This window comes from Mesoplodon densirostris, chromosome 18 (genome assembly GCF_025265405.1).
Source record: "Mesoplodon densirostris isolate mMesDen1 chromosome 18, mMesDen1 primary haplotype, whole genome shotgun sequence".
NCBI classification, from domain to species: Eukaryota; Metazoa; Chordata; class Mammalia; order Artiodactyla; family Ziphiidae; genus Mesoplodon; species Mesoplodon densirostris.
In genome coordinates this window covers 1,172,273-1,198,968 of record NC_082678.1, presented here as the reverse complement: position 1 = coordinate 1,198,968, position 26,696 = coordinate 1,172,273, and the positions used below count along the sequence as shown (strand labels likewise).

The 26,696-nt window shown below is 35.9% G+C and overlaps 1 protein-coding gene across 2 annotated transcripts in view; it reads right to left on the bottom strand.

The window, feature by feature from the left end:
- The window catches only part of SPAG9 (sperm associated antigen 9), a 136,439-nt gene that overhangs the window by 23,661 nt on the left and 86,082 nt on the right, over nucleotides 1-26,696 (bottom strand). For both annotated transcript variants that reach the window (XM_060082898.1, XM_060082899.1), the window contains exons 6-18: nucleotides 23,092-23,299; nucleotides 22,452-22,551; nucleotides 17,602-17,723; nucleotides 11,128-11,185; nucleotides 9,252-9,404; nucleotides 8,732-8,783; nucleotides 6,585-6,715; nucleotides 3,915-3,971; nucleotides 2,730-2,903; nucleotides 2,055-2,184; nucleotides 1,252-1,341; nucleotides 834-1,001; nucleotides 201-372 (exon numbers count right to left, since the gene is read on the bottom strand). In XM_060082898.1, the coding sequence (XP_059938881.1) occupies nucleotides 201-372; nucleotides 834-1,001; nucleotides 1,252-1,341; nucleotides 2,055-2,184; nucleotides 2,730-2,903; nucleotides 3,915-3,971; nucleotides 6,585-6,715; nucleotides 8,732-8,783; nucleotides 9,252-9,404; nucleotides 11,128-11,185; nucleotides 17,602-17,723; nucleotides 22,452-22,551; nucleotides 23,092-23,299 (1,615 nt within the window). The remainder of the gene's footprint in view (nucleotides 1-200; nucleotides 373-833; nucleotides 1,002-1,251; nucleotides 1,342-2,054; nucleotides 2,185-2,729; nucleotides 2,904-3,914; nucleotides 3,972-6,584; nucleotides 6,716-8,731; nucleotides 8,784-9,251; nucleotides 9,405-11,127; nucleotides 11,186-17,601; nucleotides 17,724-22,451; nucleotides 22,552-23,091; nucleotides 23,300-26,696) is intronic.

Below are 26,696 nucleotides of genomic sequence, written 5' to 3'. Positions count from 1 at the left end.
CTCAAATTTCCATTGTTTTATTTTCTTCACAGTATCTGAAAATATCTTTGTTAGTCATTTGTTTCCAGTTTATTTTTGGTCTTCACCAACTAGAAAATAAACTCCACGAGAGAGTGGTACATAACTATCTCCAGTAACCAGTCGGTTCCTGCCAGTAAGGAGCTGTGGACGGTGGGAAGAGAGGAGCATGGTACTCTTACCTGGTACACTTGCTATACACAGAACATGAGAGTTGCAAACAGTGAAACTATCTAGGATGTTGCCTGGTTGGACAGCATCAATAATGATAACTTTTGTAGCTGCATGAGTGCTGGTACAGATCCAGACTAGACTGGATAATTCTTCTTGATTTTTTAACTCCTTCTGCTGCTCCTGCATAGGCAAAGTAAGGAAAATGAATGTTTAAAATGAGACGTATGTGTAAATATCCATATGGCTGTGCTACTACAGTAAAGGACAATACTATTTCAAGTTTATTTCCAGATTATTTGGAAGGCTGAAAGTATAACCACCTTTCAACAATAATTAGTAGACTAAGAACTAGCAGTTAAAGCAGATCAGTGTTAAAACTGTTCTATATCTTGACTGTGATGATTGTTACATAGGTGCATACCTTTGTCAAAACTCTTTGAACTGTACCCATTTAGAGCGTACATTTTATTGTATGTAAAATATACTCCAGTAAAACTGATTTAAAAGAGAGAGAAGGGGGATGAGGAGTAAGCAAGGGTGTAGTAACCCCAATTAGAAGTTGGACCCAGAAGTAAGTTTGAGACCAAAGAGCTAAGCGATTCGTCTCAGAAACTGGGTCAAATGTTAGTGCAAGCACTTACCTTAAGTTCCTGATCTAACTTGTCTAAACTGCTCTGAGACGCACTTCGCTGTTCACTGCCCTCTGCATCCAAACCAGCAACATCCTTATAAAAGACACTCGCTCCAACCACAGAGCCACCGTCTCTGGTCTTCCCACCTGACAAACTGACTCCAACAGCACACCACAGCTTTTTTGGGTTAAAAAAAGATCGTATTAAGTCACTTTCTCTCTAAAAATGTTTACAACTTTTCACATTTCTTTAAAAGATCTAATGATTACAAAGAGAGGGCTCTAAAAATATTCAAAGTATTCCAGTCTAAAACTACAAAATGAACAATAACCTTGCCCACAAAAGTAGAATTGAAACATTTTTGGTTTTAGGAAAAAATCCACCAAGATTTTAAGTAATATTACCATTAACTTCAAAATTAATTTACCTTCATTGATGTATCTTTTTCATCTAGAGGTCTGAGATAGACAGGTACAGGTAAATTTTTCATCTTATTTTCCCCTTGTCCATTGGTTACCTAATAATTGGGGAGGGGAGAGAAAGACACACTGGGTAAGCCTCATCAAAAGTGAACTTACAGAACCACTTACAGCACTGCTGTAACATATTTACTCTATGAAGTCAAGGTCAAGTTAACTTTGTCATTCTTATTTGAAAAATAAGCAGAAAATCAAGTGGCAATTAGAGAAAATAAGACACTGCTTTGGGAGCTCAGAAAAGATACACTAATTCACAGACCTGTTAGTGCACACATGTGGTGTGAGAGTGTGTGTGTGTGTGTGTGTGTGTGACTGTGTGTGTGTGTGTGTGTGTGTGTTAGGGGTAGGGAATATGGTAAAGTTCCTGAGGACCTGAATTGAGTTTTAAGTTAACAGTTTGAAAGCTCCATGACAAAGGTTTCTTAAAACTTTTAAACAACAGATAGTTTTTTTTTTTTAACAAAATCTTCAAATATTAAAACAGAATAGGATACCCCAAGTCACATGTACTCAGCCACCTCCTATTGACCCCTCTCCTTCCTCACAGAACTCAGAGACATTTCTCTTGAGCTGAAGGGCTCTAGAAAACCGCCTAAAAACCACTACCCTCAATACTTCTCTAAACGTGTGCCAAATCCATGCCACTTGAAACTGAGCAGGCTTGAGATGTGTAGTTCGAGTCTTTCATGCCCAGGCCTACTCCTCCCCCCTGCATTTCCCATTAGATACTCTTACCATGTTCAGACGTTACCTGTTTGTACTTTTGAGGCAGACTCCAGCCAAAGGCCTGCACTCTACCATCTTCCTTCTGAACATGTGCCTTTACCTGACGATACTGCTCTCTCTTCTGTTCTCTGCGTGAGGCTAAACTAGCTTCAGTTCTAAAAGGAAAAGAAATTTCCTTTTTAAATTAAGTGAATATAACAACAGCTTATCTCCCCTCCCCTGCTAAAATAGCATAAATAACAAGAAAAAATTACCTTGTGTCAGGCAGTTTAGAGACACTATATAATTTAATCCTAACACCTCTAAGGTAGGTTATCATACTCATTTTATAGGTAGAGACACTGGGGCTCTGAGAGATTAACTTTCCCAAGTTCATCTACCTAGTGAGGAGCAGGGTCAGGATGGAAAGCCAGTTCCTTCTGACAACAAAGGAAATGATCAAACAACTAGGACAAGGGCTTATACAGGTCTTCAACATTTCTATTAATATTTATCAATGTTGTCAAACTAGCAAAAAGGAGATTTTTAAAAATTTCTCCTCTTTGTGAAAACTAGGAGCAACGTACTTAAAGGCAGCAAGTTATAGGAATAGTTTCTTTATAGATTTATCCAAACACTTATAGCTGATCTGATAAGGGGCAAGAATATTCTGAACTGTTAAGTTATTTAGGGTATAACCGCTAGTCTGAAAAATACTTACTCTTCGCTAAGGAAATCAAAGGCTTTGGACTTATCCCCAGGGAGCTGAGATAAGGTGCTGCTTCTTTTCTTGACGGAAGGAGTAACATGAGAGGTGGGTGCATTGTACTTCAGATTAACCGGTGGTTCAGGCTTCTTAGTAGTGTTACTGGAGGAGCTGAAAAGTCTGCTGAAACTAAAAGGACAGTAAGAGAGGATGTGTGTGTGCAGTGTGTGAATGTATTACGTGCATGGTTAAGAACAATCCATAATTTTCCACAATTCCAGAGACCTTTTACAAGGAAATGAGTTAGAAACCAGCAAAAAGATTTTTTGTAGTTACACACTGCAACCTCAGCAATAACTCACAGCCAAACTCAGACATTCAGGAAAGAGAAACTATTGCCTAGAATGGCGGATCCCTGTTCTTTAATTAGCAACCCTCAAAATGAAAGGAAGGAGCTCTTGAGTACAGGGAACTTCTCGTAATGAAGAAATAAAATAAGACGAACTCCTTTAGCCAGCCAGTGGTTGTTAAACAGCAAGGTTATGGCTGCACGTTTTGAACAGAAGCTTAGTAAGCCACTTCTAAAAATAGTCATAATAAAGTACTAGAACACAGACTACCATTTTAACATGTACCTTATACATTTTCTTAGTAACTTCAATTTAAATAACTATTTTCACATCCACTCAAAAAAGAGAAAAAAACCTATGTCTATTAAATAGCGGAAAAAATTCATCAAAAAAGGGCAAGCTTTAAGCACAGTAAATGCACAGTACTTCCAGCACAAACACAGTTCAAGTCCAAAACGCACACATACACACACAACTCAAACCCCACAAACACTAAATTTCTAATCTTCACTTTGTAAAGTTCCTTACAATCACACAACCAGTGCAATCAGTAACTTTAATGGGGATCCAGAAAATTATCAACTCTAAAAATAATTCCCCATTATTGTATTTAATTTAGTAGAGGATTCCACCAAATGCATAACCAACATGATGCATCTTACGATAGTCCTCAAGAACAGCCTTACCGAGCTGGCATACTACATACCAAAAAGAGAAAGTTCAGTTTAGCTATATACCCTAAATTTAAGAAAGAAAGCAAAAAGAAGGAAATCATTTGTGAAAATAAATTTTGATTCTAATCTCGTCTCAAAGTGCTATCTAATGTCTTTGTGTGTTTTTAGATACTTACAACTGCCAAATGCTTGACCTTTTTTTTTCCTGCATGGCTGGATTTTCTCTTGATGCACTACAGGGAAAGGGAAAGAAAAGGGGGGGCGGGGGACAGAGAGATGATTAGTGAGGTAGTCTAGCTTTCTATCTGAAGAACAAGGGACCCAAGAAGTTCATGAAATACATGGAGAAGAGTCAACAATTTCAGCAAACAGTTACTCTGACCTATTGTGTCAGTCAGTCTGTTAAGGACAATACAACTAATATAAATAAAATTCCATCCCTCCCTCAAAGAGCTCAGACTACTGATAAGAGACAAAATTATTATCTGGGCTGGACAGATAGCCAACAAGCCTGAATGTTAATATTTCAATTTTTTATTGAAGAGATATCCTCCAACTTTCCTTTTTATTAAAATATTGCATTGTGGGCTTCCCTAGTGGCGCAGTGGTTGAGAGTCTGCCTGCCGATGCAGGGGACGTGGGTTCGTGCCCCGGTCCGGGAGGATCCCATATGCCGCGGAGCGGCTGGGCCCGTGAGCCATGGCCACTGAGCCTGCGCGTCCGGAGCCTGTGCTCCACAATGGGAGAGGCCACAACAGTGAGAGGCCCTCGTACCGCAAAAAAAAAAAAAAAAAAAAAATTGCATTGTAATTCCCTGTCTCTACATAAAGGTACCATTTGTTTTATACTTCCAGCTCTCAAAAATTAGCTTGTAACTTTATTGTTCTGATGGGTCATTTTTTCACAGGACTGAAACTTTTCCATTACTGAAAAGCTTACCTGCCACCAGGACTTCCCTGGTGGTCCAGTGGTTAAGAATCCGCCTTCCAATGCAAGGGACGAGGATTCAATCCCTGGTCCGGGAACTAAGATCTCACATGCCGTGGGGCAACTAAGCCCACACACCACAACTACTGAGCCCGTGCGCTCTGGAGCCCACACGCCACAACTAGAGAGAAGCCTGGGCACCGCAACTAAAGATCCTGACACAGCCAAATAAATAAATAAATATTTTTGAAAAAAGAAAGAAAAGAAACTGCATTGATTCGATAATTCAACAAAATTTCAAAAAGAAAAAAAAGGCACTGCAAATTGATTTAGTAAGGTTGTAAGGATTCTGTTATCAGAGTCCCCTTTTCATTTCTTTTTTTAAGGACTGAATTTAAAACATCTTTTAATTCAATGAAGAAAGTTAAGTTACCATTTTTATTCACTTGTTGACTACCATTTCACTGCTAGAATTAAAAATAGTAATGAAAAGTGGAACCTGACAATATGCCTCAGTTTTTTAACTATTCACTCATTATTTATTCCATATCCCTTAAAAGCTGGAGTTAAGAACATATTTGTTAGTATATTAGTTTCTTTGTCCAATAAATAAAGATTAAGATGGTAATCTTCTTCCTTCTTAGCAGCTACAAGGAATTACAACTTTTGCAAACTGTAAATGTGCTATACAAAATGTTTTTACTACTATTAAGTAAAGGACATAATCGTAAGGAAGTAAAAGTTGCTGGTTAGAAAATATCTTCATAAACTTTAAAACAAGGTGTCAGTGTGTACTGTTATTGGTAAATCTGATGTGACAATCCAAACTGAAAAATATGGGCAAATTAGGGGACAACTAGTTTACAAACTTTTCATGAGCTCTTTCTAAAATTAAAATAAGGAATGCTGTTACTGAAGATATGACCATTAGATGGCAGCATTAGGTGAGATTTAAGACCCAACTGACAAAGATGTCAATTGAAGGTTGCTTTTTGCATGACTACTCAGAAAGCAGGGGGGAAAAATCAGGAATATTTTACAGGAAGTCACTGAGTAAGACTGATTTCGTTTCCTATGTGGCAAATGAAAACTTTACCTCTTCCTGACATCACTGCAAAAGTAGTGTCAATTTCTACATTCTTTCAAAAAATGACTAAAGAAATTTTCACATATTGAAGTGTGGGGAAGTATTCTGGCTTACACATGATTTAACTCAAATGTTATGCGAACTAAAACAGCCTATTTGTGGCCTATCAAACATATACTGTACATATGCTTTCATTATTAAAGAAAAGGGTGTACTGACCAGAAGTAAAGAATGTCCGTGTTAAAGATAAAGATGAAATGCCTCCCTTCCTGGGACACCAAGGCTGGCACTCACTCTTTTGAAGATAAGACTCCCTTCCCAGGTGTCAAGGCCATACTGACTCACTGTGTACATGCTGATCTGGTTTTTTTGAAACCTTGAAGGAATGTATCTGTGACTTGTTTGATGTTATTTGTTCTGACAAGGTTTAAAACTGTGCTGAAAACCATGCCTCTCCAGAGCAGCTCCTCAGAGATATCCAACAGGCTGTCTCCCAGGCTATAGTCCTCCACTTGGCTCAAATAAAATTCTTTTCTATTCCAATTATAGATTGTTTATTGATTATTTTCATTGACAGACCATCATTTAATTGCCTTTTAGAGGTTGTGGGAATATTCTCCAAGAGGCCTCACTGGCCTAAAAAGGACCCACTTTGATCACATTCTGTTACTAATTGCCATTGTTTCTTTAGACCTCTCTTAGTAAACAGAGAAAGGGGCTTGGATCACCAAGGCAGGACTCTCGTTCTGAATAAAGAAATGAATATTAGTAAACAATTAGTAACCTAGTAAACAATGAGGAGAAAGACACCAGAGGTACTTCTCATACAAACCGAATCATCTCTGTCCATCGAACAGCTTCCTGAAGCTCCATCAATCTCTCTTTATATTGGTTTCTCTCCATTAGAACTCGGGCCATTTCTACTCTAGTAAACCGCTTCCTTTGGGCTGTGGGAATATCACTCTGTAACGAAAAGAAGACTACAGATCACTCTGGGAGCCTGTATCTGTTTTAGTGTTATCGCAGGCTTAAGTAAAATTTTTAAGCTTTTAACATTCCTTAATTTCTAATCTAATGGATAACAAAGAAAAATGGCCTAATAAAAATAAAATCAATAAAGAGATATACTTAATTATTTATGACTGAAAAAAGTAGACAATTTAATTCCTCAATATAAATACATATATTTGAATATATTATAAAGGAAATACAAAGAATAGTGCAGATTTTGAAGAAAAACAAAAAAGCTGTTATCCCTATAGATTTAATACACTCACCTGGAAATGTTGTTCTCACAACAGTATTTTAAATTCATGTTCTATAACAAATGCTAGTTATTCAGAAAATAGTTACAAGTAAGTTCCTAAAGGGGTTCATTTATCTCAAACTACCAATCTACATACACACTCAAAGCCAGCGAAAAGCATAAAAACTTGTTGGCTAGCTACCAAGGTACCCAATGCTAGGAGTCACTAAAACACCAAAAGAAATATAACGAGATGGAGACAACTGTATTAACCAGAATTATTATTAGGGAGAATAAGGAATGTGAGCATGGTAAGACCCCAAAGGGGCACGCTCAAGTCAACTTCCTTCTACTGCTGATTTCTAAAGGCTCTTCTGGAGAGGAAGGCTGGGTTAACTGTAGGGCTTTTGTTTTGCTGAGTGCAGTATGCACATTTTGAATCAAAGCTGAAAGGCACGGGACAGTAAGAAAGAGGCTGAGCTTAGCTTATCCCTCAGCAGTCTCCTTCTTTGTCCTCCTGCTGCAGAACTTAACCTCTCCTTTAAAAAAAAGTCAAACAACAAATGATCAAAGGATTTTGAGTTTGCAACACAGCAATCCCACTACTAGGTATATACCCTGAAAAACCAGAAGACTCTCACTATAATGTTCATAACAGCATTGTTGGTGGTAGTAAAACGCTGAAAATAACCTAAATATTCATTTACAGGAAAACAGATACAGAAATTGTAGTATATTCATAATGGGATATTATAAAGCAGTGAACATGAATGAACTATACCACTATACTACAACTAGGGTAAATATAAAAAACATAATACTGAGAAAAAGAAGCAAGTTTCCAAGGCTAAATACATATAAAACACAAAAACAGTGAAAATTAACCATACCTTGTAAGGATACATGTGTGGTATGATAAAATTATTATTTTTTCAAGTTAAGAAAATGATAAATACAGCATAGTAGTTTCCTCTAGAGGGAAGAGCATAAGGTATCTTCAATGTTTGATAATGTTCTAGTTCTTAGGTTAAATGGTAGGTTCATAATGTTAATTTATTATAATGTTAATGATAAGTTACTATTCATAACTTACATGTTACATATATTTTTAAATGTATCAAATATTATATAAAAACACAAATAAGAGATTGAAGGGGCACAAAATAATCATTCTGATCAGGACATCCATATATCTCAAGTTTGATACGTGACCAGCAAACACCTGTGATAGGAATGATAACCTAGCTACTGACAGAATAACTAGCATGCTAGTAACATTGGCAAGAAGTTCATATTTATTCTTTTGTATTTATATGTTGACAACAATATGGGCTAACTGCCTAGTATGAAAGTTTCTAGACTTCATCTTTTTATGTTTAATACCATTAAACTATTTTTATTCTTAAAGCTTTCATATATTTCTAAGTTAAAATTTGAAACAAAACAAAAACAAAAAACTCCAAAATATCCCACCTGGTCCTTGAGCTTGAATATGCAAACACAAGTCAGAGCACAAAGCCACAGAGGAAAAATGAGCACACTGTGTGTAGCTAGAAAGCTTAGCATCTGGATACTATGTGGGAGCATGATCTATCCTATTCATGATCATAAACACGATTTTAACTTTTTCTTTTCATCTTTATAATGCTATACCCAAAGCTTAATTAACAAGATTTCCCCAAAATACCAAAATATGGTAAGTTAAGAAAACAAGTCCAAAATTATAAACCTACATCATCATCATCTTTTGCTTTTTGCCTTGCATCTTCAGCTTCTGCACGCGCTCTAGTGGGGGGTAAAAAACAAAACATGTTATTTGAGTTGACTTCACCTTTTTAAAGAATAAAGAACAGGTCAAAAATTTTAACTACCACTAAATGATTATTTTTCTTTTTCCAAACAGGGTATTTAGCTGCTTTCATTTAGGGGAACATTATCATAGCACTGTTCTCAGAAAACCAGGCATTAAAGAAAAGGAAAATAATGAATGTTTACAGTTTCCTGATTAGCAATATTTGAACAGTTCTTCTAACTTCTTTCACATCATGACTTGCACAAAAAATTATAATATTCAATAAATGGAAGGGTCTGTTCAGAGCAGAGGCAATCAGCCAAGCACTTAACCCTATCCCAGGCAGCTCTGGGGCCTTCGTGATGAGCACGCTAAAGGTAGCAGTCTCGGGGTTACACCTATAACCTTGGTGGCACACTGGCAAAGCTTGTTTGGTTTAGAACAACATAGTGAAAACTTACTTCCTAAGCTCTTCCTCCAATTCTTTGTTCTTCTCCTCTAGCTTCAGCTTGGCTTGTTTCACAGCCTCCAACTCCCCTTGCAGCACGTCTTTCTCACAGGTAAGTTCATCCACTTTTGCGATCAAATCATTCTTCACTACATTCAACGCATTTCTAAGAAACACAATTTCAAGAGCACCATTACAAGTAAATATTCTATCTCACAGCTTATTTCTCTTGTAGACTAAAGTAACTACAATCATAAAGCTAAATAATTACTGAAACCTTCAAAGGTATTCTAACTGATGTTGTCTGTAGATAAAGGTTTAAAAAAAAAACCCACAAAGCAATGGTCTGTTTTCTTATTAAACAAAGAATAAACGGAGGAACTTCCCTGGTGGTCCAGTGGCTAAGACTCCATGCTCCCAATGCAGGGGGCCCGGGTTAGGTCCCTGGTCAGAGAACTAGATCCCACATGCTGCAGCTAAGAGTTCACATGCTGCAACTAAAGATCCTGCATGCTGCAATGAAGATCATGCGTGCCCCAACTAAGACCCAGAGCAGCCAAATAAATACATACATACATACATACATACATAAATAAATAAATATTTTTTTTAAAAAAAGAAGAATAAATGGATAAGGCAAGGCAGACCACTAAATTATTAAAAAGTCAGAATTAAATAAAATTAAACTTTTAACAAATAGCATCCAGGACTTCCCTGGTGGTGCAGTGGTTAAGAATCCACCTACCAATGCAGGGGACATGGGTTCGATCCCTGGTCTGGGAAGATCCCACATGCCGTGGAGCAACTAAGCCCGTGCGCCACAGCTACTGAAGTCTGTATGCCCCAGAGCCTGCATGCCGCAACTTCTGAGCCCATGCACTGCAACTACTGAAGCTGGCACGCTCTAGGGCCCACGTGCTGCAACTACTGAAGCCTGTGCACCTAGAGCCCATGCTCTGCAACAAGAGAAGCCACCCCAGTGAGAAGCCTGCGCACCACAATGAAGAGCAGCCCCCGCTCGCTGCAACTAGAGAAAACCCGCACACAGCAACAAAGACCCAACGCAGCCGAAAATGAATAAAATAAAGTGGTTAATTAAACAAACAAACAAAAACAAACAAAAAAACAAATAGCATCCATAAGGGTACCGTCCTTAATAAGTTCTGAAAAGATATTATCTAATCAACAAAGTAAAATTAATCCTTGAATTTACCTTTAATAATTAATAAGAAAGTCTAACCTTGAAAAAAATGAAAAAATAAATCTAAGATCTAGCTCCTTTTGGGTATCGTGGACATAGGACCTCATTAGAGCTACATGCTGTTTTTGGATATACACAGATGTTCCAAAGTTACTCTGACACAGCAAATTAACAAAGGGGCCTGATCTGCTTTTCCATGTAACTCAGGACCCACTGCACTAAACAAAACTCCAATGTGTTTGAGGGCCTAAGTAAGACTGCACAAATTGCTACTATGGAGGAGAGTTCTGAAGAGGTGGGCCACATATAGATAAAAACATTTATGCAGAAATAAAAGAAGCCCCAAGAGGAGAGAGAAGAAAATAGATATCCCAGGGGAGGGAGCAAAAACCACATAGGACACATCCAGAAGATTAAGAGAAAGGCATGGATACTTGCAGGGTAGAAAGGAGATCAAAATCTGTTTCTGAAAAGAACAGAGTAATGAAACATACCATCAGTGAAATTAGGTCCCATTAACTATTTGCTTGTGTACGTGTGTATTCATAAGCCCACACACAGAGAAGGGGAAGGACACGGGGTAGTGAGACTGCATTCGTGCTATGTTAAATTAAAGATGTGCCATTGAATTGGATGAGAAGAAAATTCAGTATCTTTTGTTCCCTGTCAAAATTTTGCATATACTTACTTGGTTTCCAACAGTTGTGTATTTTCCAATATAAGATTCTCAACTTCACGACCCATTCCTATCAAAGAAAAAAGATAAAAACTTTGAAAATAAATTTATTAAAATTATATAAACTTATAATAAGCTATAGTCACAAATTTTATTTTATAAATTTTATCTGTCCTTTAGTAATCTCATTTTGTCTATAATTTCATTTTATGTATCTACTTGTATGGATTATAAAATTATAAATAATTATCTACCACAAAACAAAGCTAAAGATTTTCTTAGTCTGTATTTTGCTTCTCATAGATAATATTTCAAAAGAATGAAGACTTTTCTGCCAAATATTCTAAAAAGTAGCAGTATTTAGGGGGAAAAAAGAGTAGCATTAATATGGATCAGAAATCATTTCTAAATCACACCTGTTATTGCAGGCTTTTGCCTAAAAATTAGGTCTTATTAATAGAGAACAGGAAGAAACAAGAAAGACCCCAATGCAGATGAAACCTTACCAAAGAAATTATGGTCTTAAAGCCCATGCATTCCATGTAAAGCAAAAACAAAGAACAAGAAATGTTTTATGTAAGAAACAGAATGAAAACAGATAATTAATCTGTAGTTTTAGACATGATATGAAAAACATCTGAAATCACAATGTCATGATTTAATGCATAATGATGTGCAAAAGACATAAATCAAGGTGATTTCCTTCATTCATAAGGATGTTCTGATATGTTACCAATTCTTTTGCAAAATAAAATTGAATATAATTAGAGTGAAAATTCCAGATCAATAATATAAAGATTTCTTCAAAGTGCCACCTCTGAAATGATAATGCTTAGTGGTCAATTTATACAATCATGCTTAATAATTTAATGAGTATTTTAAGGTAGGCGGTAGGGCATTCAAGCAAGATCCAATGTAGTGATCTTTAGGGAGAAGAAAGCTATTTAGTTTGCTGCTCACAAGAAACTGAAGAAATCAAACAACTAGGGAATATACCTCAGAAAGTTACAACAGAGCAAAGCAAGCACCACAAAAAACCCATCACCCCACTAATATTGGTAAATCACATACAGTGGAAGTAATATTCATAACCCACCTAAAAAAGGAAGTAAATATCTCTAATGAAAACAATGTAAGTTAAAAGAGTTAACATGTCCCTTTATATTAAAAAAGAGGTAATATTTCAAATAACTTAAAGATAATTTAAAACGCAACTAATCTAGGAATGCTAAAAGTTCAATGTTCACATATGGACTCATATTTTGTCTGTATTATAATTACCTCAAATATTCTTAAAGAAGAGGGTACTTCTGCCATGAAGAATAAATATCAGAAACAGTAGCTTATTTAATCATCTACATATTTCCAAAAGCTGAAAATAAAGACAAACTAAAAGTTTCCAAATTCCAATTTAAAAATGAATTTTGACAAGATGTGTTGAAATATTTGCTTTAAACACTAATGTTGACTTTTCAATAAAGCTATAGAGTCAAAAGAAATATGGTTAAGGTTGGGTGAAAAAAGTTTATATAATGACTGTGTTTGCTAAACTCTCAAGCACATAGGGAGATAAGCATAAAAGCTGAAAATATATGCAGGGGGAAAAATAGTTGAGCAGAAAAAAAAAAAGAGAAAGCATTAAATGAGAACAGCAGCCAAGACCACCTAGCTTAAAAAGCAGTAATATTAAAGTATTTAAAAGCATACACACCAGAATATTCCCCTGGGTAAGCAGCCCAAGAGAAAAAACGAATGAGAATCTCAATTAGATTGTTTTCAGAAAGCAAGATCTACACTCACTTATTTCAAAATGAGAGAGAGGAGCCAATAAAATTGAAAAGATGTAGAGAAACCAAACACAATAAAGTATAAATATTATAAACAGGAAAAATTTTTGAAATATGTACTCTATGGAAATCATATCCTATAATGTAGTTTCTAGAGTTTACATCTTCCCAATGAGGAGTTCTCCTAAAATCTAGTGTATAAATTTAATATATAACCAATAGGATCGTCCAAAATTTTTATTTTGAAACGTATCAATAAAAACTAATAACTATAAGAAAAACATAACTTGAAGTGGCCCCATTTCTATTCATGACTTCAACTAAGCATAAACTTAGGTCTGACGTATTTGGAAACCTTACCTGTTAAAACAAGCAAAAAAAAATGCCTGACGGTTTTAAAAACAGACATCTCATTTGGATTTTAGCACTGATTCTCAAGCTCAGTCCATAGATGGGCTCTGGATTATCTGTCACTTCCCTGAGAAAGTATGCACAATTTTATCTATTTCTGTATGTGCATTTTTCCAGAAGTACACTACTCTCTTACAAATTCTCCTGTAAAGGAGTTTTAATTCCAAAAGGTAAAGAAGCATAGGTTTAGAGGTGAAACAAAACTGTTAAAACTATTTAACAATCCATTCACTTAGCTGCTGTGCTATGTGCCAAAGACTCAACAGTGAGCAAAAGATATAGTTGTCTTTGCCACATTGAGCTTATCGTCTATCCAGGGAGACAGGCACACTAAAAAACTACAATAAAGTATTATGAAGAGTTGCATAATAAACTGCAGTGCTATGGGAATATGTTTCCAGACAACGGAGCTTTAACTAGGGGATCAAGGCAGAACTCCTAGAGGAGGATATTCCATTTAATCAGAGGCAAGAAGGAGATATACAGACAGATACATAGATTTTCTTTTTTAAGAAAGGAAGCAAACAATCCTTCATGACTGGTTTTGAGGGAAGTGTGAGAGATTTAGGATGGAGAACTGAGTTGATGGTGAGGTTATTCACTGAGTTAGTATATGCTGGTATAAGAACAGCCTTTGGGGACAGGACAATAAAGAAAGATGTTGATGAACTGAGCTTTAGGCATATCAACTATAAAGTTCTACAAATCATCTTAAGGCATATCAACTATAAAGTTCTACAAATCATCTTAAAAATGTCTAATGGGCTGTTTGGAAGTAATAGTCTGGGGCTGTAGAAAAAAATCTTGGATGGAGAGAAAGACTTGGGAGCAATTAGCCATGAAAGCCAAGAAACAAGAGCAAATAAGACTTCCCAAACATGGAAGCAAGACTGGGCTAGGAACATCGGAAAAATGGGCGGAGAAAGAGGAACCTGCAAAGAAGACTGAAAAGAAATAGTCAGAGGCAGGAAAGAATGCAGGGAAGTCTGATACCACAGAAACCCAGCAAAGACCGTTTTAAAGACAAATGCTATTTGAGAAGTCATGTGAAATAACTTAGAAGGAACAGCTGGATACAGCAAACAAGAAGTTGTTTCAGGGAAGGTTAGTGTGGGGCAGAATGCCAGATTGTAGTCAGATGAGGTGCAAGTGGAACTGGGGAAATCCTCCCAGTTAAAAGTAGCCACCCTTTCAAGAAGTCTGTTTTGTTCACTGGTGTATCACAAGCATCTAGAATAGTGCCAGGCACATAACAGATGCCTACCTCACCGATATTTCTGCAAAAAAGCACGCCTGGAAATGGGAGAAGAGTAAGTGATAGGGTGGAAAGGTACTAAAGATAGGGAGTCAGAGGAGGGCAGTAGCTTTATTTTAAAATGGAAAAGACGTGAACATGTTTAAATGATAACAGGAAGAAGTTAGTAAAAATAGTGAAGTTGAAAAAATAAAATTTAATCAAGAGAAAGAAAATCTCAAGAGTAGGATGTATGAATGTATGATTTCCAAGTTCTAGAACGTGGCCATGGAGGGTAAGTGACTAAAGTGAATAGAGAAAAGGATCATTGGAAATAAAGTCAAGAGATGAGACATCAATCAAGATAAAGGACAAACTGTGGGGGATTATCTCTTTTAAATTATTAAAATCTGAAAAAAGTAATCTAAATACTGACTACATGCATAATGATTTCAAAAACAAGGGAAGAGTTTTACAACAACACAGCAATTAGAAAAATGAATAATGAGTTATAGAAATGGACTATGTACTTATTTATCAACCAAAGTTCATTTAAGGAACTTTGTGAGAAACAATTTTACTAGTTTAACTATGTTCCATTTAGTGAGTATTACACTGCAATTACTATCGCTGAACTGACCAGAAGAGAAGCCAAGGAAAAACTATGTGCCTTGGAGATGTCATTTAACATCTTTGACCAAAAGTATTCATGTAGGCTTAAGTCACTACACTTAAGGTGATATATTAAAACTTCTAATCTGGAACATTCTAAAGATAAATATATCAATATCTGCAAAAGGGAAAAGACAGTAGTTTACAGTCTATTTCTTTTTTCAAAGTGGAAAGGAAATCAGAATTTTGCTTTTAACCTATTTATTATGCTTCATTTTCTGACTTAAAGAATGGAAGCTTTCGGAAAATACTTGATTTAAAAGACCACAATTATTTCTAAGTACTATGTGGCTTCTTAACTCTACAGGGAAGAAAGTTTGGGGCCAATAACCTCAATAATGATATTATTCAATACTGGATTATAAGGAAGCAGAGTGTACAAAGAACATTTAAAAAGTACTTCATTCTGGTTAAAATACAAAGGGGAAGCAAGAAGCAATTTTTTTAGATGATGTATATTGATTCTGGTGGTGGTTATACAACTCTATGCATTTGTTAAAACAAAAAATTGAACTTCACTGTATATAAATTTGAATATAAGTTTAAACATTAAAAAATTCTTCTTTCTAACATTTTTTTGCACCTGCCCCTCAATTTTTGCCAGGGAATCAGTTTCTTAAACCAATCAAATCTTTTTTTTTTTTTTTTTTTTTTTTTTGCAGTTCGCGGGCCTCTCACTGCTGTGGCCTCTCCCGTTGCGGAGCGCAGGCTCAGCGACCATGGCTCACGGGCCCAGCCGCTCCGCGGCATGTGGGATCTTCCCGGACCGGGGCACGAACCCGTGTCCCCTGCATCGGCAGGCGGACTCTCAACCACTGCACCACCAGGGAAGCCCCCAATCAAATCTTAAAAGGAACTTTTCATGCATAACTTAATCTTAACAAAGAGTATAAATTTAAATGTAAAAATGGAGTGCTCCTTAAGAATTAATCTTTTAGCCTTTCTTGAGAAATGCAAGCTCATTCAATTACATCCGACGTTTTACTAAGACTTTAATGGTGGGAGTCTATGTCTAACTCAGTTTTATTTATGTACTTTCAATCTCTCTTACTTTACATAAGACTGTGAGCTCTGTTTAGACAGAACTTGTATTTCCTTCAAAAAATACCTGTCGAGGACATAACTAGTAACCAATAAATTTAACATAAATAAATGCAAGTAACACCTCTCTAGGTTCACAAGAACTGACAAACAGCACCTTTTGAGAACAGTGTAATCTGTACCGAATTTACACTAAGGGATACAAAACATGTTTGGAGACCAGAATCCATCCCAAAGGCATAGATTTTTTTTAATACTATAACATTTTCAATTTCTGTAAGGTCTTAAGTTATAAGAAAGGCACACCAAAGTTAATTGACATGTCATGTAAGGTTTTTTTTTTTTTGGCCATGCCTCATGGCTTGAGGGATCTTAGTTCCCCGACTAGGGACTGAACCTGTGCCCCTGCAGTGGAAGCACAGAGTCTTAAGCACTGGACATCCAGGGAAGTCCCATTCATGTAATTATTGTTGGAAGGAACTTTAGAGATCACCTAGAGCAGAGCGAACCTTTTCTGTAGAGGGCCAGATGGTAAATATGTTAGGCTTTGTAAACCACATAATCTGTTACAGACAACTTAACTCTGCTGTTGTGGGGTAAAAGAAACTATAAACGATCCGTGAAAAATGAGTGTGGCTGTGTGAACTCTATTCGTACACACAGGAGGTGAGCTGGATTTGGCCCATGAGCAGCAGCTTGTCCGACCCTTGAACCCTTGCCCAACTCTTTCTTTTTATACACAAAGAAACTAATGCCCAGAGAGGTTAAGCTATTTGGCAAAGGCCACCAGATAAATAGTAGAAGAGTCAAATGCATTATCCTTTTCAAACCAGATATTCTTCAACAATACAAACTCTAAAATGATTACATTTCCCAAAGAGCTAAAACAGAATACTCTGTGAAATCTCAGAAAAATCAAGTGTTATAATTTCTTACTTAATTAAGGTCCAGAGGATTTAATGAATGCTATTTAAGATAGGAATTAACTATCCATCAATCCATAAATCTATACATCTATACATATACCCCATATATATATATATCATTGTGCTTCTTCTATGTAATACTGTTCTCAGAATATAGCAGGAGTTCAATAAATTGTGTGACATGAATTCAAAATACAAACTAAAATGCAATTCAATTCTAGGCACATCCATAAGTGAAGATATTCTCATTCACAACTTTCATTATCTCAAAGAATACATTCTTATTAATTATGTAAAAGTGCAATAACTCTGCCCCACTGGACAGTTAGAGACATTTTAAAGAAATTTTCAATTAAATCATTTTAAAAATCTATTTTTAATACAGTGTGATACTACTTCAGATAAACTATCATACCTAGTAAATCTGCTCCTTCATCCACATCTCCAATTAGACCTGAACCAGCTGAAGACAGTTCTTCAAAGAGAGACTCTGTATTGCGATCAAAAGCTTTGTTCTCTATGCCTTTGGTGGGAGTGCTAGGCAGAAAAAAACAAAACCAAATCAACAAATATGTCAAAGATGTTTTCAACAGTGCAAAATGCATACAAAAGGCTAAGTTACATAGGAATTTTTTACCTGTAATTTACATTTAATATAAAATATAATTTAAAAGTATTTCTCAAGGGTTTCATAAGAGATTCCCATTAAACTCCACAGAGAGAACTGTTGACGAATATACAGAATGTTTTTGCGATGAGATCCTAGCAAACACAAACAATAAATGGCAGCTAAAAGAGAGCACTGCTCTGCATTGTTCAGGCACTGGTCTAAGTCCTTTCACAGACTACCTTATTAAAATCTTCACACCTACTCTACAAAAGATCTGCTGCTATTATCCCAACTTTACAGAATAGGAAACTAAAGAGGTTATGGAATTTGCCAAGATCATCCAGCAAATGAGTCAAAGAGGCAGAACTCAAACCCAGGCAGCCAGGCTTCAGAATCCATGATCTTAACTACCATGGTCCATGTTGTCTGGGTATAAATTAGCATGGCCATTTTATTTTTCTTTTAAGGGCAACTTGGCAATATCAAAATTTAAAATGTAAATACCCACTGACCCAAGAACTTGATGTTAAAAAAATTCCTACAGGGAATTCCCTGGCAGTCCAGTGGTTAGGACTTGGTGCTTTCACTGCAGTGGCTGGGGTTCAGTCCCTGGTTGGGGAACTAAGATCCCTCAAGCTGTGCAGCGTGGCCACAAATAAAAAATCCTACAAAGCCCCTGTCACAAGAAGGCAATTATGTATGTAAAAGGATGGTGAGAGCAGCAAAAAGTTGGAACAACCCAAGTGATCATTAACAGGGCACAGATGAAATAAGTTATGGATATACCTAAAAGTTTCAACTTTTAACTTTAAAAACATTAAAATACAGCTTTAGAAATGAAAGAAACCCATTATATAAAGGTGCTTTTTATAAAGCAAGTTGTAATACAGTATGTATAATATAAGCCCCTTTTGCAGGGGTATGGAGGAGAATGGGGAAATGTACATGTTTGTGCATTAGTGTTACATTAATAGAAAAAAGTCTGCACAGGATTTCCAGTTAAATACGATGGACATAGTCACTTATCACCCAATAATTCAGAAACTCAACTAAAATGACAGTAAAGGAATTTTAAAAGTATACACCCACAAGGACATAGGGAACAGAAAAAGAAACTACAGCAGATGAAATGTGAACAAAATTATATAAGATGGAAAACAGATGGGCAAACAGTAGAAATTGATTTAACAGACCAGACAAAGCTTTAACTTAAGCCATTAGTGTTTAGGAAGGAAGTCAGCATGCTGCCAGAACCCCTGAAAGGCTCAGGAATTGAAGGAACCAAGCCATCTGCAGAGAGAAGCATGCAAGAGGGAACATAAGATAGAGGGATGTGATGAAAGGCAGCACAAGAAGCTATATGAGACCTAAATCCAACCCTCCAGGACAGTGAGACCTCCCTTCTCCTGGCATTGCTCCCTGAACAATGGAAGCCAAGGTTAAATGTCATAGGCAGAAAACTGGAGAATCAATGTCATTTACTTAAGTATGAGCAAAACAGCCACAGAGAACCAGACGATCAAAGAAAGCCTCTACCATAAAATTGAGTCCAAAACACTCAGAGTAAAAGGAGACAGTGAATGCAGACAGCAGGAAAAACTTTTAAAAATTTTTTAAATTTTATTTTCATAATAAAGTTACATCCGTAAGAGAACTGTAGGGTGCTATAAAAACTATCCAAGAAAAACAAAAAACTTTTAGAAAAAAAAATTGACGAGGGTTGAAAGAGAAAGTTGAAGAAATCATCCAGAAATTATAACAAAAATAGAAGAGACAGAAAAGAGGGGAAAAAGGGAATTATAAGGGTCAGTCCAGAATGTTGACTATCTACCTAATAAGTGTTCCAGAAAAAGAGAAGAAAAGACAACAAAAAGGAGAAATAAGAGAAAATTTCTCAACTGGGAAATATGAATTTCCAGATTAAAGGACTACTGCAGATACAAAAGAAGATGCCTACATCAACACATCATCATGAATTTTTAAAAAGGAAAAAACAAACAAAACAACAACAAACAGGGATAAAGTAAAGATCCTAAAAGCTTACAGAGAATATATTAAAAAAGCAAGAATCCAAATGGCAACACTCCACTAAACATGACAATGAATTAATGTCCTCACAATTCTGAAGAAAAACTTCTGAAGACTTCCCAACCTGGAATTCTATATCCAGCCAAACTATCATTCCTTTAAATGACATTTATCACATTCAAGTTCTCAAAAAACTTACTTCCAAAACAGCCTTTGCCAGGAAACTAGTAAGAATATATTCTGTCAAAACAAAGGCATAAATCAAGAAGCTAGATGTCATGGTATCCAGGAAACAGAAGATGGAACAAAGGAGAGAGGTGAAAAGAATTCCCAGCATGAAAATGAGAGCAAATTCCAGGACCAGAGCAAACACAAAAACGTCTACATTGGAGAATGGTAATAGAAGGTTCCAGGAAACTGGTTTTATTTATATTTGGCCATTTTGAGAATGTTTACATTTATGATTTGCAGGGTATCTGTAAGTGAATTAGTGATAGGTATGTAGAAACCTAAGCAAAAGAAACAAACAGAACAAAACCAAAAAAACCCTGAGGCTTTACTAAATTAAAGAAAAATGAAGTTGTAAAAGAAAGGAAATGTAATCATAGCATATTCTGTGGCTAGGCTGTTATTAATATTTATATAATCATAATGATATAAACAATGAATGTTAATTTAACAGAAACTGAGATATAATTATATTGGGAGGATGAAAGGAAAGATGATGGTTTAAAGAGCTATATCCTTGTCATCTTCCACTATAAAGTCAATAGCTAATATTGCAGCCTTTTTAAAACCAGGACTCCTTATTTGATCCACAGAATACAGAAAATGATTTGAGTGACTATTTGCTCAATTCTCTCAAAGAAAGTATATAGCTAGTACTGTTCTAGATGCACAGGAGTATAAATATTTATTTATTTATTTATTTATTGGCTGCATCGGGTCTTAGTTATGGCACACGGGATCTTTCATTGTGGTGCGTGGGCTTCTCTCTAGCTGCGGTGTTCAGGCTCAGTAGTTGCAGTGCACAGGCTCCAGAGCGTGTGGGCTCTGTAGTTGCAGCATGCAGGCTCTCTAGCTGTGGCGCATGGGCCCAGCCACCCCGAAGCATGTGGGATCCTAGTTCCCTGACCAGGGATTGAACCGGCATGCCCTGCATTGCAAGGCGGGTTCTCAATCACTGGACCACCAGGGAAGTCCCTGCACAGGAGTATAGCTAATTCATTATATACAAGGGGTGCCTCAGGGCATTAGGACTTGATTTTCTCACTGAATCCCAACTGAGAAAGAGAGAGACCAAGGAAGAACAGCCTAAGGATGTGATTTAGATACCTGAAGATAAATACCCAAAGAGACCTGAGAAGTGATAGAGATTGCCTCTTGGGAGTGGGAATGAAGGGTCAGTAGGGGTAAGGGCCTACTACTGCCCTTCATGTTTGTATTACGATTTGACCTTAATACTGCCATACATGCTTTAGTCTAATAAAAATGCTTTTGATTTTTAAAAACAGGTTCAGAATGACAAGAGCGCACAACTGTTAGTAAGTAGCTGCATCTCTTAGGTTTAGGAGAGGATGAATAAGAAGCAAATTTCACTGTTTACACTCTGCATTGTTTAATGTCTTAAATAAACAATAAAGAAAAAAATATTTCAATAGAGCACAGCCTTTGAAATCAGAGTCCTAGACTGAATCCCAGCTTGGTAATCTTGGACAAGTTACTGTACAACTCTGAGCTTCCTTATCTGTAGAATGGGGGTGAAGACATCAACCTCACAAGGTTATAATTAAGATAAAATGATATAAAACAATAATGTTAGCTAACTGATTGAACTGGACACTTTGCCAATGATTTAACACATATTGATTCGTTTACTCCTTACAACCATCTGAAGTATAATCATAATTCTCTTTCATGGATGAGGAAACTTACCTCAGATTCAAATCCAAGTCAGGATTTGAATGCATGTAGTCTTATTCTAGGCTCATGCTTTTTAACCGCTACGGCATATAATGTCTAGCAGTGATCAAAAAAATGGCACATATTTTTATAGTCACTGTTAATTAATTAAAAAATATAATTTATGGAAGAAATTAAAAGGCAGCAGCTCCTGTGTGACATTCTTGAACATCAAGATATTTCAGATGATCTTCATTAAGATGATACATACCATTCTCTTCTAACCTCTAAATAGCCTCCCCATGTAAAATGATACTAAAATGAGACTAATTTCTTCTAGTAATGAGATCATTACAGTTTTTAAGGGAATATATTGTCTTCTTCCTGATTGGGGGAAGGAATAAAGTTTCTTCAAATTATATTTTCCTCACTTGCTGTTATGTTTTTCCCAAGTTCCACAAAGTAGGGAATACTCCTTGGCTGTCTTTTTTCCCCATCCGTCCACATGCTCCTAGTCCCTGATGCTGCAAAGGTAACACTTCACAGAAGATTTAAACTACGTACAATATCCAGCTTCAAGAAAGAGAAAACTGAAACATAATACCAACATTTCTTCAGCAAAACATTTGAATGCATTTTATCTGGTCAGAGACCAGGGGACAACAGAGTGCTTTGGGAGAGGGGAAAGGGAAGGATAAGATGTCCTAATCGGGCTTCTACAGTACCTTGAGCCTTTATATCCACTGAGATCTTTGTCCATATCCAACTCAGGAGTGGATTCAATGATTGCCTGAACTTCTGACTTCTCTTCATTTTCAGCAGAGTCTTAGGAAGGAACAGGATGACAAAAATAATGCATATAACACATACTGCCCCTGTTATGAAAATTGCTTCTATGGTTGTAAATACATCATTTGATCATAAAAAATTTTAAAGAGTTGATTCTAGGAAACACAAGGTTAGATAGACAATATGTCATATATTCAATTAACAGTAAATATGAGCAACTAAAAAATAACCAAAGAAAGTTTTCATTTGTGTTTCTTTGGACACAGTGTAGTGTACACCAGGCCAGAACTCACTGTTTTCCTTGTATTTAAGGGGTGAAATACAGAGAAATTAAAGACAAAGACTAATGACCTAAGGTAGGGAACAGAAAAAGAATGTCTTCCTGCCTTTCAGGCTCTCAACCCCTCAGCCACTGCCCCACCACTTCTCTAAAACTTGATTTAATCATCACATCTTAAAGCTTATTTACAATTGAATAGTTTTATAAATCTATGGCAGCAACACCCCAAAGATGTCATATTCACATCTGGATTTATTGAATACTGTGTCAGTATGTAAATAACTAGGGTCACTTACCTGTTGATACATTTCTAGTTTCTTGGACCACCTGTACTTCAATATGCTTGCTTCTCTCTGACGTATCTGGTGCATCTGCAACCTTCACAAATCCTTCATTCTCTTCATGTAAGGGCGTATCACTAGGAATTGCTGCCACATCTGAAGCAGCTGTTGATGCTGGAGTGGTAGCTTTAGATCCTCCCTGGCTAACGTCAGAAAGTTCATCCTACGGATAAATATAATTAGGGAAAACATTCTGATAAGTAATTTATTTAAAACTATCTTTTAAATGGGTTAAGAAACTTGAAAGAAAATTCTACTAAAGAACAGTAAGTCACTGATTACACCAAAGGAAATCAATAAATAATCTCTGCAGATTATTTTCAAGTAATTGGGAAATACTTAAGCAATCATATTTTTCCAGACATACATGAGATCCTTCTAAATAGAAGACCTGAAGATAAAAGTAGAGTGGCAGTATTAGCAATAAAATCATACATTACTGTCATCATCGGAGTTTGTAATGGCAGTCCTAATTTGTAAAATCACTTGATAATAAAGACTTGTTTCCAAACACTTAGAGCATGCACTGCGTGGTAGCTACTCTAAAACAGCAATGGAATAACAAGATTCTTAATCTCAGGACACAGTTTTGTAAACAGTGTTCTTAAAACATCCTGCATCCAGGGAATTCCCTGGTGGTCTAGTGGTTAGGTCTCCACACTTTTACTGCCAATGGCCCGGGTTCAATCCCTGGTTGGGGAACTAAGATCCTGCAAGCTGCAAGGCGTCACCAAAAAAAGAAAAACAATCCTGCATCCAGATCACTTGAAGTGCTTGTAAAAAGGACAGATTCTAAGTCCAAGCCCAGACGTTAGGCAGTGAGATCAGGTAATCTGCATGTTTAACAAGCAATCCAGGTCATTTATATATAATCATTAAAATTTGATAACTACTTCTAAGATCCACAGATAGGCTTCAAGAAGTACATGCCCAGACTGAAAATTTATGCAAACATTTATGTACAATGAATTTTTCTAGCAAAAGAATCTACAACTTCTATCAGATTTTCAGTGGGGTTTGTGACTCCAAAATAATCAAAAACAGCTGTCCAATAGCTACCAATAATGAGGCAGTTCTTTACAGCAAAGTACCCAGGTCTTAAAGAGAATGTGACAAAATGTTTAGTACTAGTAATGATGATGATGATGATGATTAGGGTGAATTTAGTGAATTTACCGAATGTATAATTTTGGATAAGTTACATATTCTTCCTATAGCTATGTTTTCTTATCTGTAAAATAGAGATAATGGTACCTAATTCATTGAATTATTCTAAATTTTTCTATATAAAGACTTAGCGGTGTATTCACACATACTAAGTGTTTAAAATGTTGGCTATTTATTACAATTTATAACAATACACTATGCACAACTTTGAAAATTTTGCAATACATGCTTTAGGCCTAAGGAGAAAAAAAGAATATATAAATATATTAAATTGTGCTGTGGTGGGGGATGATTATTAGTGAGTTTTATTTCCCTCTTTAAAATTTTATCTTTCTTAACTTTTAAAGAACATGGTTTAAAATACATTATAGCTAAATCAACTATAGTTCAATAAAAATAAAACAAAATACATTATAGCTATAAAAATAATGGAATAGAGTCCAAGCCATTAAAAATAACTAACACTATACCAATCTTACACTGTCTGAGAGATTTAGGTTATTTTAAGTGCTGAAAAGTAAGAGGGTGTTCAAGTTTAAGACTCTCTACAAGTATAAGAAAACATTTTTTGACATATAGTCAACTTACACATGCTATGATGGACAGCAACTACAGTGAAAGTAATCACACTTGGAGAACTTAACCATCACCAAACCTCTTAGTTTTACAACATTAAAATGTTTCATCTCCATTTTCTTCTCTTAATATTTTAATTTACTATAATGCATTTTGATGTATGGCTGAACTAATATAAATCAATTAGCAGATGAGAATAAAGAGCATGCAAAAGAAAATATATTTTCTATGGCAAACACAGAGCTCTTTATCCCTTCAACAGTCCTCCCACCCACACTCTTCATCCCTATCCCAGGCTTTTGGAGGTTTTTCCCCCCTTATTTTTGTTTTTAATAATGAGAAATCTATAAAGTCACAGACTGTGACCTAGCATGTTGTACTCACTAAGAGTCTTGAGTATCTTAGCTCTTCCGGTGGGTTTAAGCTCTAACACGTGGATAAAACCCAAATATTTGCTGAAGACCGTCATCCTAGTAAATTTTTGCTAGTCTCATTTTCTGACAGTTTATATTGTACTTGGACTTTTATAATAGTTAGTCAGCTACTGATTATTTATTGCTCAGCATCATTTTAAGAAACATATATATCCATGACAGATGATCAATTTAGCAAAAACAAATCTCATCTGAGAATCAGAATCTATCAAAAGAAAAATAAAGTGGCATATCCATATTAGCATACAATACTTACTTAAAATGAATTTTCAATGACATAGGAAAATGTTATGTTAAATTAGAAAATATATATATATATACTTTTAAGGAAATAATCAGAGATGAATAGAGGATGTCATTTATAACAGCAAAGAACTGAAAACAACTTAAATGCTCCAAAATAGGAAATTAAGAAAATTATAGAACATCCATAAAACAGAATACTATGCAGCAATTTTAAAAACTGTGTTGTAGAAGAATACCTACTGAGATGGAAAATATTCACAATATTCTCCGAAGAGACTGGGGACTAAAACAGTTCTGTATAGTATAATCAACTAAGAATGGCTAGAAAGAGCTATGTCAGGACACTCATGACAATTCTAAAAGTGGTTGCCACTGGGTAGTTTGATAACGAGTGACTTTTGCTTTTACTATGCTCTTGTTAGCACTTCTGAATATATATATTTTAAGTAGAAGAAAATTGTAAAATTCAGAATATAAATCTATATATGAAGTATGGTCTCAAAAACAATTTCTATTTATTTGTTTGTATGGCTGCATTGGGTCTTTATCACTTTATTTATTTATTTATGGCTTCTCTTGTTGTGGAGCATGGGCTCTAGGCACGTGGGCTTCAGTAGTTGCAGCACTCGGGCTCAGTAGTTGTGGCACACAGGCTTAGTTGCTCCACAGCATGTGGGATCTTCCTGGACCAGGGATCGCACCCATGTCCCCTGCATTGGCGGGTGGATTCTTAACCACTGCGCCACCAGGGTAGTCCCTCAAAAACAATTTCTTTAGGTATATTAAGAGGCTAGAGATAGTAAGTTTTACTATAACTAGATGAAATTCTTTTCAATTTGAAAGTTTTGAGAAAAGAAAAACATTTATACTATTTATGGGTTGGGACTATCCATTCATTATTGCCTTGTGTTTAAAATAACTTTGATTACAAATATTGCAATATTAACCATATGCTAATAAAATCAGCTGAATTACACAGCCAACTATTTTCTTCTGTGCATCTCAAATACAGAGCTGATATCCAATGGGAAGAAAGACAAATCAAATACATTAATAGTTCAATCCTCTATCACCTCCTCCCCTGTTAAAATTAAAAGACAAAATTATTTGACTATTTCCTGGAGCTGGAGACTGGCA